The sequence below is a fragment of the Accipiter gentilis genome, chromosome 30 (genome assembly GCF_929443795.1).
Source record: "Accipiter gentilis chromosome 30, bAccGen1.1, whole genome shotgun sequence".
NCBI classification, from domain to species: Eukaryota; Metazoa; Chordata; class Aves; order Accipitriformes; family Accipitridae; genus Astur; species Astur gentilis.
The window spans coordinates 7,746,654-7,760,539 of record NC_064909.1 but is presented as its reverse complement, the minus strand read 5'-3'; the positions used below and the strand labels follow the sequence as shown (position 1 = coordinate 7,760,539).

Sequence of the window (13,886 nt, the reverse complement as noted above, 5' to 3'; positions counted from 1 at the left end):
CCAACTTAGTACAAAAAGAGATCTCTTCGTCCTTTGTGTTAGTTTGTCTGCATTGCATATCTGGTGAGCTAATTCTGTGCTTATTTTTCTTATCCCTTTTTGAAGCAACCATAGCTGAAGATAAAATTATTCGCATTATCCTTGTAGTCTTGTGTTTTTCTTTTTTCCTACATTTGTTGCATGCTTATTTTGAACTTAGTCCAGTCTTCTGTGAAAAACTTCACATGGGCATGGGTAGAGTTTTATTTCTAACCCATTGGCTATCAGTCAGGAGGTTACTACCTATGATTTTATCTGTCTTGCCCTGTCTCAAAAGCAAGCTGCTCTTCGTGCAGGGATAGGTGATTTCCAAACTTTTTGAGAAAAGCTAAAGGGTTAGATATTATTTTTTTTAGCCACCATAGTGCCTCCGAGTAAAGTATGAAGTGGGGATACTGTATGAGGGAAATACCTCTAATAAGGATTGCAACAGACCTAGTGCTTGTCTGTTACTGCACAGTGAAGAGCAGACTGGGAGTGTTTGCATGTGGCTTGTTTTCCTGTTCAGTATTTCTCGATGCAGTGTCATTCTAAATTGAGAAAATCTTTTCAGAATAAAAAGGCTACAATAGTACTTCTCCATCTCTGCACACAGCTAAGAATAACTACACAAAGGAGAAATTACCAGGCCCAAAGATAGGGTTGAGAATTAGAAATGGGAAAGGGCTTGATTAGGGAACTGGTCCCCAGCAGCTACAGGGCTTGTGGGGATCGTACCGTGAGGGTGCATTTGGAGGGGGGCGGGAGGATGTTTTCTTTCTATCGGTCTTCCTTTTCTTTCTTAGTAGATGGCTTGGTAAGAAGGATTTCTTTGGTGGGAAGTTCTTTGCTTTTGGCAGCACTGCGCTCTTGTTGCCACACGTCTCTGCTGTTGATGAATGATTGATGCTGTTAACATTCACAAAAAGTTCCAAAAACAAAGATTACCTGGACACCGAAGAAAAGGAAAGCATAAAGCAGTCTGGTACTTGCAGCTGCCAGCAAGATAGATTGGCTCACAGCTGGTGGCTGGTAAACCTATTAAAATCTTCTAGGGTGTCAAAATGTGTGTAACAGGAGAATTCATCCCTCAGGCTCTGGGTGTGGAGACAAGTTTGTGGCACACAATGGCACCAGTAAAATATCTCAGACTAATCATGTCGCTGGGGTGTGAGCTCTTGCCTGAAAAAGCGGCCATCTACCAGAAAGTACATCTGATGTCTGCCTGTAGAGAAACAAAGAGTTCATGTCCTTTTTCTGGACCTGAAGGAGCCTCATCACAGGTTAAACCTTTGGACGAACATTTCCTATTGCTTGGACAAGAATTGATATAAAATAACTCATATGCAGACTCAACTCACAAAGTGAAATTGAAGCAGTGGATGGCAGTTTGCAGAGAGGGTCTCCCATGACAATGCAGGCTGGCAGACTTGAGAGGCATTTATTTTACTTAAAGCAATCATCTTGGGGACCTGAAAAAACAGCCATGTACTAAAAATGCAGATTTTTTAAAAATTTATTTTATACTTTTTCCCTTGTGCAGTGGATTTTTATTGTAGGAAGCCAGAGAGTTTTCCTTCCTTTCCTGCTCCCTTCTCTTGTGTGAAATAGTGTGTATCTTCAATAGGAAAAATCCTAAGTACTATCTTCGATCAAATTCCAGCTCATTGCACTAATGTAAGCAAAGCACTTCAGATGTCATTTTTGCCGTATCTCAACAATGGTTTCATTTCAATAACATTAAGTAATTTTCTTTTATATTAACAAAAATTGACTTCACGTGTTCAGGAAGCTTCATTAATGAAAGCATAGGATAGACTTGCATTTATGGTTTTAGTCCTAACACATTTTAATGCGCAGAATTGTACTAATAACTGGGTCATGTTTACGTTGTCTAATCAGTAAATGTTAAAGGAACAGAAAATAGAAGTGTAGACAGGAAAATGCTTATGGTAGAGGTAGGATATAGGCTTTTATCCATGATATTATAACTAACCTGGCAAGCTTGTACGTGTGTCATTTTACTCATGGGAATAGTCCAATTGAAGTCTGCAAGCTGTATGCTCGCATAACAAATAATGATACTCTTGAGGTCTTAATGGATTTTCCATGTATTGGTTTTAGTGCCATCTGTTCTTTCTGCATTAACGTTATTTTTTCTGCATTTCTTCCCCATTTTTTCCTATCTTCTCCTCTGTCTTTAATATTTTCTTTTTCTTCTGTTATACTTTCTATTCTTGATGTTCTTCACATATTTTCCTTTATTCAAAGAATTTGGATCTAGAGGGCATTAATGAACTAAGGGTCACTAACGAGCTAAGCTAAGTTTAAGGAAAGAGAAGTGAAGAAGAAGACAGTTCAGTTGTCTTTTAACTGCTGTAACCTAATAATCTTGTTCATTGGAGAACATACTCAGGGCATTGTAGAGGAGTGGTTTTCAGTTGTGGTGGTAACTGTCCTTATTCTTCTTCCATATGTTTCTTACAGTTTTGGATCTATTTTATGCATTTTTGTGCTTTTTTTAGAACAGTGTAGGCAAATTCTCCTGAGCGGTACTCAGCCATTCTCCATGATGCTTCCTCAAACTAAGAATTGCAATGTTGGAAGAGTTAAATGGTGCCACTAACATTTTCAGATAAAAACTGCTTGTTGTTTGTAACGCTAGAGTAGCTCTTTCATCACTGTTTGCGAAAGTACATCAAATTGTTTCAGATTACCATAGTTAAAATTTTATTTCCTCTGCTTGGGTATAGCTCATTTGGCAGTTGGTTGAGGAAGTAGATGGTGCCTCTGGGAAAGTATAGCAATATAATAAGGTGGGAGGGAGGGAGGAGAAGGGCTGTGGTTTGAAGAAGCAACTGGCTGTCCCATGCCAAAGAAGTCCTCAGTTTCCCTGGGTAGTAGGTTTTAAAATGCCTGCCCAAGGAGCCATGCGTTAGAGCAGGCTCCCCTAGACTCTTAAGAGCAGAACACCTGAAAAACTAGTTTTATTTCTCTAGGAGAATCAGTTATAGTTAGAAATGCATGCGTTGACAGGTTAAGTCACCAGCTATAAAATTTTTATAGGAAATCTCTAAATAAATATCTAATTATTCTTAATACTGTAGTTAATTTATCTGCCTATTGGGAGAGACTCAGTTGCATCTCAAGATGTTTATGCATTGGCTATACATTCTCAAACTGTTGCATATTAACATGCTTTTAACTGGAAATGACAAATAATGTGTCTTTAATAGCCAGTTGTCAGTTGAGATTTGTGAAATTGGGCTTCAATTAAAAAAAGTATGAAAAGCATCTTGTGTTTTTTCAGCTAGATACACTTATTGTAAGAATAATAAAGTTTGTCAAAACTTAATTTTGTCTTAAAATTGGATTATTAAACAAGATGAAGAATAACCCATAGGTAGTGAATGGAATTATTTTTTCCTGATTTATACTGGTCATTATTTGAGAACTAATATCTCACCCTGACCTGTAACGTTTGTTCATGTGATAGAAGAAGAGAACATTTTTTTCTACTTAAGAAATCTCAATCAGAATTTGACTCTTACTGTGTAAGTGAAGTAGCTGAATAAATCAAAATGCTGAAGAAAATATTTCCCTACCCTCCAGAATACAGTAGTCTTTTTAAAAGAGTCTTAGTGCTCCCAAGCTATTTCTTTGCCAGCATCTTCCATGAGCTGAGGGACTTGACATCCTTTGAAACTTTGGAAACAGCAGTGACTACAGTTAGTTGCTTCGGTACAATTTATTATAACATCTTGAAGTAAGTTTAGGATTTGTCATAACTTCTAGTTTGTTTTTGATGTCTTTATTTTAGGAAGGAAGTGCAGATAAAATCTTATGTTTTGCTACACTTAGAACTATTTCAGTCTGTTTTTCTACGGCTCACCTTTGTGGGTTCTCTGGTGACTAATAGTGTGGTTGAACACATGCTGTATGCTTCTTTTGTAAGTACTAAATTGGGTTTCTGTCCTTAAACCCATCAGTTTTATTTGCACAAAACCCCTAGGCATGTAATATGCTTGAAATGTAGAAATCTTTGTCAAGTTTTGCTGAAAATGAAGTATTCTGAGATTGTTGAAAGACTTGGATATTGTGTGCCTCTTTTTTTTTTTTAACAAGTCAAGCCTAAAAATACAGTATATCTTTTTTTTTTTGTAACACATAATTTCTTGAGCTTTTTGTTTTAAATCCACTAGAATGAAGTGTCCAGAGAAATTATTTTGATGTAGCTGCAGCTTCTTAACTTTAAATTGAAATTACCTGAAGAAGAAAAAGAAGGGTTAGATTTTAATTTGGAAGAAAGGCAGTTCACCTGTCAGGGTATCAGCAAAGACAAAGTTATTAAGCAAATCATTGTTCCAGCTAATACAACTAATAACATAATAAACTATATTTAAACATAAAAACCTGTAACTTTGGGGTTTGGGAAAAAAAAGAGAATTACTAACTGATCCTCAGCTCTAGTACCTTATATGTATGTTTGGAAAGAAAAGCTGTCATGTTATCACAGGACACACATTTTCAAAACTAGCACTGTCTCTTACAGCTTGGCTTCAGTTTTTCCCCAGTTAGCTAATCAAGGCTGATAAAGAGTTGGAAATAGATTCTTGGTTTATTGTGGTCTGTTTTTTCTAATCCTACTTATCTTTCATTCACACACTTGTGTACTTGACAGATGTTAATGAAATGCTTCTTTTGAACTCAACAGATACTATTCTGTGAAAATTATCAGAACAGAGATGAATCCGTTATCCATAAAAGACATTTTTTTCCACTTTGATCTCTGACAATTTGGCTTTAATCCTGGTCACCATACACTGGCTTTCATTTTACGTTCAGTTTATGTCTGGCTTTTGTTCCAAACTAACAGATAAAGCTGAGTGCTATTCAGTCTGAAAAATTTCAGACTGTTTATGCTAGCAGGTGACGTATGACATGATATTGGCAGAGATGTGCAATCCAAGTGCTGGGACAACTCAATTGTTTTAGTCTATTGATCTGGAATTTGTGTTCTTCTGTGCCATTTCATTATTTCCCAGGTCTGAAGCAAAGTTGCTTGACTGCTATGAAGGCCTATCATGCAGTGAAGAAGGTTATAGCGTTAATTTTTGACATCTTTTGACTGTAGAGATGCCCTGGTTAAAAGTTGTGAATAGAGCTGCATGGTTTGGGCTGGTAGGTCAGCTTCCCTGAGCTTCTGACCTGGCTGGCAAGATCCCGGTTGTGTGTCTCTGACCCCATGGACAGCCAGGCTTCAGTGCTCCACTGCCTGGGATGTGCACAGGGCTTAAACATGCCCTTCCTTCTCACGGCTTAAAATTTAAATGCATTTTTTTTACATGTAATTGCAGATGATTTCTTGAATTTTTCATTTTTTTTCCCCTTTAAAAATAGTATTCTAAAGGTCACTTTTGAATACCTAGTTAAAAAGGAATATATACTGAGACTTGAAGGGGGCTTTTTTCTTAGGGGTGTTGAGTTTGGGGTTTGAGGTTTTTATTTGTTTTGGTTGGGTTGGGGTATGTTTTTTCTCCATTGTTTTGGTTGGGTTTTTTACATTTTATTGTATATTGAGTGTGGCCCTCTCAACTGTGACTGACCAAGATTTTGTTCTGGACTGTAAGAAAGCCTGATATATTTTTGACTCTTGAAAAAAAATCTGTCAGTGTGGCTTTTTTCCTAGATATTGATGTTTTGGTCTGTGTCCAAATGTTTTGGTCACCTTTTCAAGGAATGAATGGTTCAAGAGGTCTTTGTTCTGTATAATTGTTAGTCATTTTACAAAAATTGTTTTTATTTTGATTCAAAAAAATCTTCATCTCAAATTTAATTTTGCATGCCGCTTTTTGAAATTAGGAAGTACTCTGCAGATCTGCCATCAACATCCACTTTACCAAAAACCAAATAACCCAAAAACTGCCATACGGATCCTTTTTTTGTTATTATTGCATTCATCATTGCGTGGAGCAGCGCACGTTCCTGTCATGAGTATGCACTGATGTACAGTTTTATTTGTAATCGGTTTTGTCCTTGAACGTAAGCAGGAGCTAACACTTTTTGTACCTAGAAGGGGGAATTACTCACAAAATAGCCATGTGCTCCTTACTTGAGAAAACTGAGAAATATGTTCCCCGTCTCATTAAGTTCCTGTACCCTGTCTTTAGCACTGTTGTTCTTTACACTTTCCACTGAATGCTTTCTCCACTGTACTGAGAATTACCACTATTATGACTCCTGATCCATGTTTCTGGAAAGTTGTGCTAGTGCTGCTTGGAGAGGCGTTGATCTATTATGATGAGCAGACGGAGATGTTAAGGTCGTATGCAGTTCAAGAGTGAATCATAGGGCTTGATATTATGCATCTCCACAAAGAAGATTATTAACTTTGTCACTGAAAATAAAAGAAGCTAATTTATAGGCTTCTAATACTAAAAGTGCTTTTTAAGCTCATGTGCTTTTGTTCTTGCATCTAAGTTACACAGGGGGGTAAAAATCTCTTGAGCTTCAGAGGTTTTGCACAGCATATTAACTTTTAAAATAAAAATCTATATTCCAAATGTGTATGTTGCAAGTAAAACAGTCACTAAGAAGTACCGGTTAGAAGGAATCACACTGAGTTGATTTATGCAGAACTTAGGAAGAACAATGATCTTTGCAGTGTTTCTGTATTTGAGCGTGTCTTTACTTTCTTCAGACTTCCTTTATTCTCATTTCTGCCGGGGATATTCTGCATGCTCCTTTTGGCTCTCCTGATCTGAATTTCAGATTTGGTCACATGCCGCTTGGTGCGTTTGAAGCAGTATATGGTTAGCGCAGGTCAGCCTATTTCTGCCTTCATCCAAGTAGTTCTGAAATCTAATACTCCTTGATGGTATCTCTCATATGTAAATTGCTTGTTTAAAACAAGAATTTGCCTCTTAGCCTGCCTGATAGAGCTGCGATCTGACAAATGGACCAAACGCTGGTATTGTTCAAATGATGCATCTGTGCGAGTTTGCCCTCGGTGCACAGAGCAGTTGATTCTCCCTGACCGCTTTTTTACTCCTCACTTTCATCTTCAATGTGTGGCCTCATGCCTTATCTAACTCACACTATTCCAAGCCTGCCATGAACACAGAACTGTTATTTTCCTGTCAGTCGTGTCCTTCGTGCTTGTTGCTGAAGTCGGAGAGACTGGACATCGTGACCCCATGTGATGCAGTAACAATTTGCTGTTTGTGAAATGGGGATGTGGCACGGAGATGGGATCAAAACTAACCACTGACTTTTGGATGCTTGATGTGAGATTAGCCCAGGAATTTTTTCAGGGCATGCCACGTTTCAGAGGGCAAAAGCACAAGTTTAGCACTCAGGGGGAGGAGGGGGCAAACTCTTTCCTGAGTAAGACCTTAGAAATAAGACAGGCAGGCAAAAAAGGAGACACACACAATTAATGGGAAAGGGCGAAATGTCAGGTTCGAGTAAAATGCCTTCTATTTCCCTGATGGTCTGTGAGCCAATTGCCAGGCTAGCGTTCAGCTCTTTAAATAGAAGAGCCTTCGCTCCCCCCCATCTTCCTTGCAATCCCCTCCCACATTCACTGCATAGTTTCAAACTTCTACAATGAGTGAAGTGGGCATCTGACAGACAACAGCCTTCTTCACAAATACAGTCTTGATTCATCCCCAGAGGGAGTCTGTAATGTTCACTGGATGTGGCTAACACTGGATGTTCTATGGAGTGAACTGTATCAGAAACGTTAACAGCTATATTGTAGTGCACATTATGCAAAGGTTGATACTTTTTTAAGATTGAAGGGAAAGCTGAAAACAAGCTGAAAAACTGGATTTTTGAATCCTTAGAATCACAACCCTTAAATAACTCAATAATTCTTTCAGTGTAGAGAGGGCTTCTGTCTGCAATTTCTTTGAACTTTAGTAAAAAACAGATTGAAAGCAACAACCCTCATGTAGTGTTATCTGAGCTGTGATGGTTGTGAACAACAGAATTGAAATAATGAGATCTGCTGTCCCACGGCTGTTGGAGCTAACCAGCTTCCCAAGGCTAGCCGTAGTCTCTAATTCTCCCTGTGGATCACAACCGGAAAGAGATGTGGCGTGTCACTGAATTAAAGTATTTGCTGGCAGCATGGCAGTAGAGAAGCTGACCCCTATCAGAGGATATTCTTGCCTGTCTTACTGTCCCAGGTCTCCCGTCTCTAGCTGCCTAGGTTAAGGCTTTCATGAACGTATGTCACTGGATACAGGCTAGATGGTTGTCTTGAATGCTGGGGCTGCTGCTGTGTGATACCAGGTCCACACCTGAGAGCTTTTGGTTTTTCAGATGGATCTTTGGATACAGCTGTAAAATTTTGTGTTCTTCAATATTATTTTTTTTCTAGGTCAGCCAAGCCTTCGAGAAGCTATCTCAATGTCCTGTATAACTAATGGGAGTACAGGAAGCAGGAAAACAAGCCACAGTTCATCTGTTTCTGTTGCCAGAAAAGAAACTCTTTCATCTGCTGCAAAAAGGTACCGCCTTGTTATTAAAATTGAATTTTTTTTTTTAAACAAACAAATGGAGCAAGAGTTTGATTTTTACCTCTGCATGACCCTCAGCAGAGCTTTCTGAAGTCTAGTAAGGCACAAATAAACTTTGGAGATGTACCGCGTTGTTGGGCTGCTTACAGCAGTGTTCTAAAAACAATTCATAAATGGAGAGTATTTCTATAGTGTATAGTGTCCACAATGCATTTTCACTGAGGGACAGAACAGGCAAACGTATTTCCAATACAAATGGAAAATTTTTCCTTCTGGTATTCATCTGCATCTTTGTTGGTTTTTTTCAAAGAAATTAAACAACAAAACTGACTTCATTGTCTGAAGTGTAAATAGTAGGCAGTAGCAAAATAGCTATGAAACAATAGTGAATTGTGTAAGATAAAAATTTACATTTTTGTGTAGAAGATCTTAACCCAAAATGTGGCTACTTGGTCCTTACGAAGAATATCTGTATCAGAACTCAAATGTGTAGAAATAACACTGCTTGAGTACTTGAAGTTAAATGAGCTAAGCACCAAACATAGATTTTTTTCCCCTCCATGTAATGGTTTCGGCTGCATACAGTAAACAAAATGTTTGTGTAACTACTTTCTTCTGTGGGTCTGTTAAATAGTGATTGCATGGCTTCTTTAATCAGTAGCTTTTGCACCTATTCCTTTTTGTTGGGAAGAACGGGCTGCCAGATACAGCCACAGGGCAGAGAATACTCCAGTGTATACCTGTGGTAAATGATGCGAACAAATTCTTGGCCTTTGTAGAGTACTCTGGTAACTTCAGTGGCTGGTTTATCTTCTAGCATGGATGTAAATACTGTGCTATACAACAAGACGGGGAAATGATATACTTCAGGGAATAAAAATGCTGCATGCAAATATAAACTGTATGGGAACAAACCAGTTTGGAACAAACAGTTGGGAACAAACCAGTGCCGTTTGGAATTTGGAAAGCAAGGGTAATGCCCTGCTCTTCGCTGTTCTCCATTGTGTAGCATTGCGTGTCTTTCTTTTTAATGAATCCTTAGGTTTACTTTTCAACAATAAATCAGAAAGTGATCACTGTATGTCTCTATACTAGTGCGACAGGCACCGGGACAAAAGACATTCCCACAGGAAGGTATTTCTTAGTTAGCACTTTTCCATTAATCTCTACCACTGTGGCTCTTGGCACTTTGATGAGAGCCAGTCCGGTTCCCGTGGTGTTCAGCTTGCGTTTGCGCTGAATCACCTTCTTGATTCATTGGCTGCTCAACACTTGGCTACAGAAGAAGAGCAGCCTGAAGAGAACAGCATCCCTTTCATCTGAGTTAAGGTCTTTAAAAGGAGACCTGGATAGGCCAAAAGAGGAAAACCTTAATATGCAAAGGGCAACTCTTCCTGGGCCCCCAAGTAACTGTTCAGGGAAGGTTTTTGTGCTTCCAGTGCAGCTGAAGATACATGACTCCCTTTTTCAAGGCTTGTTTTAGGAAGGCCTAAGTCCGTTCTTCAGTTATCTTTCCAGCAGTTCCTTTCACTCTCCTGTCTTTATATGTTCTTCCATTAAATTTGTTTGGTATTCGGAAGAATATAGACTTGCCCTCTTGTAAAATTACCAACTCAAGAAAGATGAAAGAAAATGCCTGATCTCGGGCTTTGTGGATGCGTTTTTTTAATAACAGCAAAACCGTTCGGTACCAAATAGTGTTCCTATTAGAAACATAAGTGAATGTCAGTAGTAGTCCCATTTCTGTAACAAAGTTAGGGTAAACATGTTTATTTCTAACACTCTTGTCATGGTGAAAAAGAGGAAGGCCAAAGGACAGTATCAGCTGGTTGTGAGATGCTTCACCCCAACTTGTCCAGGCTTTTCTTCAGGCTGGAGGTTGAACTGGTGCAGCAGGTGGACTCGGTCATCTGTTGATGTAGAAGTACGCTGTAGTTACCAAACAGACCCCATAGCCTGCTTATAGCTTTTCATGTTGTAAATATATGTAGCCATGCATCTACTCACAAATAACAGGTGGCCTACTTGTGTCCAAACTGTTGTTGTTGAAGTTTAGTGTCTGTTTCATGCAGTCTTAATATTGTATATTTCTGTGGCTCTGGCCTCTATAGACCTGCCATCTCTGAGAATTTATTCTATGAATAAACAGTTTCATTTCTTAGACTATTTAATCCTTGTTCTACCAACATGGAGATGATGTGATGGCTCAGTAGATGCCCAACAGCAGCATGTCTCATTTTAACAAAGGTATGCTAAAATAGCAGCTCTTGCGAAAACCAGAGCCCAGGAATGTATCACGAACAACAGGTAGATGATGTCCCATTGACAGAAATTAAGTCATGTACATGTTGGGAAAATTTCAGCCCTATAGTCTGGAACAGACTTGTGATAGAGGTGTCGAAACACTTCAGAAGAAAGAACCATGCTGCATACCTTGTATATCACCAGACTTGGAACCAGGTTTGTACTTCGTACTGTAGGTGACTGTCACAGAGACCTGTCTGATCGTTTTCCCTAGGACTAAACATTCTTCTGAAAACAGCTTCTGGTAAGAATAGTCCTCATGTTTCAGAATGACAGCACTCCACAGTAGCTGCCAATGTGTTGTGGTCCAAAGGATGAAACATTGTGCTGCGTGAAATGAAAGAATCTGCAAAATTAGGGCAGATAGTAATAGCTCTCAGCTACTCACATATAGACTGAAGAGATGCCTCATCAGGTTGGGATTTGGAAAGAATTTTTGGATGCATTAAATGACTGCTTCCCAGAACAACTAGTCTTTAGAAACCCACAAGAAAAGGTGCTGGTTTTGATTTGGTTTCAGTTGTTGCACAAGACCTAGTTGAAGAAGTATTAGTGGGAGAGCCACTCTGTAATAGCCAGTCATAATACAATTAAGCTGAAGATTTAGCAGAAGTGAGCAAACAAAATAAATTCAGCACAAAGATATTCCATACCCAGGCTGCCACATACCTACATAATTTACTTTCAAATTAAAATGGCAGTCAAAAAAAGAAGCCTGCTTGCAACCTGGTGGTAGATAAAAGCACTATGTTGGAACCCAAGGTATACCTTGTGCTGCAACGCAAAGAGAAACCAGAGTGGCTCAGCAGGGAAGTTAAGGAGTGAGCCTAATGGTAAAGGCGTGAAATGGATAGTCCACAGCTGCAAGCTGAGTGAAGACGTTGAAGAGATTCTCACACTGAACCTGTGGTGTCTAGGAGATGGATCAGGTGAGCTAAATGAGTTTGGGTAAGAACACAGAAAATACAAGACTGAATTGATAAGTTAGATGTATGCTACCATCAGCAGGTGGCATTCACCTGAGCCTGCTGGAGGAACACGGAGGTGAATTGCAGGGTTACTGGTATGTCATTGTAAGTGGGATATTGCAAAACGTGTGGTGAAAGAGACTACAGGTAAAGACCCCACTGTTGAACTCTTTTATGTTACCATCAGAGACAGAGCATGGTGCCAGGAGAGACATTGTTCTGACCAAGTAGGACCATTCTTTGTAGACTTGCAAGCTGGAGTTATGGAAGTCATTACATTTGTGCAGTCTCTCTCCTGCTTTCCTCATCTCTTTTACTGTTATTAGACTGTATTTTGAAATCCCCAAGTAGAGGGAAAGGGAAAATTGGAAGCATGTCTTCCTGAAAGATGATCTCTTTAAAAAAATCAAACACACACACCCCCCTCTGTCCTAGTAGATGGACTTTGTTGTGAGAAATCCTGCGTATATGGGAGAGTGAATGCAGAGGTCTATGACTGTACATGGCAGAGTAGGAATAGAGAGACTCTTGTTTTCTTTAGTGACAAGAGATTCAAAAAATTTATTTTGCTATACTGCATTTCTTGCCAGAGACTGCAAAAAGATGAAGATTTCATAGTGTGCTTTTGCATCCAGCAATGCAAGCTAAGTCTTCTGATTAAAAAATAGTAATTTTTATGCTTCTAGTTAATTAAGGACTTCTGGCTATAAATTATTAACCAAAACCCCACAGTTCTTCAAGCTTTGTTCTCTGTGATCACATATATGCCCTCGAAGAACTGTGAAAGCTCTTTCTGTCTTGTTTTCATCTGTTTTTCTGAAAAGAAAATGTAACTTTGATGGATTATATTGACATTTTTAACTAGTCAACATGGTTTACAGAAGAAATCCTGAGTGATCACTATAAATGTATTTTGGCATATGTTTTTACCTGTTCTTCTATGCTTCTTTGGAAGCATTTAGAAAATTTGAACTCATATAAGCGTTGAGGGCTTTGTCTCCGTGGTTGATGATATACTTTAATTGAAATAATAAATGAAACAAAAAGAGGATCTTATGAATGTTTTATTAAAATTGGGGGCCCATTTTTATTCATTTATTTTTAATATTGTCTTACTGTTTTTCATTGGTTTTGGGGGAAAGGTAAATGGAAACACAAATAATTAAGATTATACAAGGATTTGGGGGGGAATTGGTGTGAGGGAATAGAAATCTGGATTCTCCCCTTCAGAAGGATACTACTTCTTTTTTACTTTGCAGGTTACTTTGAACCCAAGAGAAAAAATTTTCCTTTTTAGCCGATGTTTGTGTCTTGCTTTGTTTGTTCACTGAGAAATTTATCTTGGAAGATTTTTTTTTTATTCTTAAGAAAGAAATAGACCACGTACTACAGAATACTCTTCTTTTTCAGATCCTGCTATTGTTTGTGGTATTCAGTATATTGCAAAGCATGCTATTTGATAGAAGAGCCTTTTAATTAATCTTTCTGTTTACTTAGTGGACCATTGGTTAGGTTCTTAATGAATTTAAGTTTGTTAATGGTATGTATTTGAAGCTGTTTAAAATGTTAACCTAATAAATACAGCATTATGAAAATAAAGATGTATTTTTAGCTGTCGTTTACTGAAGGCATTAAAGAAGTGGCAAGACAGTCTGATGTTAGTCAACTACAGATCAAAACAGCAATGAGTTTTCAGGGATGATTTCCTTTGAACTATGGTGCAGCCAGGGAGAGCCCAGGGACCAGCAACAGCATTTCAGTCTTTCAGTGACAGCGCAAAGATAAGCGGTACCACACATGTCCAGAAATACAGAGAGGTAGGTATAGTTTCATGGCAGGCTTAAGCTAATTGGAAATAATACAAGTCACACTCCTGCCCTTCCCTTGCACTGAACCTTGGCTGGCAGCACAGTAAGGTAGGCAGTGAGCTGAACCAGAGGATGGTGGGTTTTTTTTCTGAGGGACGCCAGACTTGAGGTGCATCAACTTGTGTCAGCTTTGAATGCTGTAGGAGCACCTGCAAATGAAGGACATACTCAAATCAAAGTTGTATTCATTTTAAAATCAGAGT

The 13,886-nt window shown here is 38.6% G+C and overlaps 1 protein-coding gene across 6 annotated transcripts in view; it reads left to right on the top strand.

Moving 5' to 3' along the window:
- EML4 (EMAP like 4) overlaps positions 1 to 13,886 on the top strand; it is a 169,913-nt gene that overhangs the window by 96,039 nt on the left and 59,988 nt on the right. For 5 of the 6 annotated variants that reach the window (XM_049834010.1, XM_049834005.1, XM_049834004.1 and 2 more), the window contains exon 3: positions 8,405 to 8,534. In XM_049834010.1, the coding sequence (XP_049689967.1) occupies positions 8,405 to 8,534 (130 nt within the window). Of the gene's footprint in view, positions 1 to 8,404; positions 8,535 to 8,561; positions 13,633 to 13,886 lie in introns of those variants that run through there. The other variant, XM_049834009.1, reaches the window with a different exon arrangement.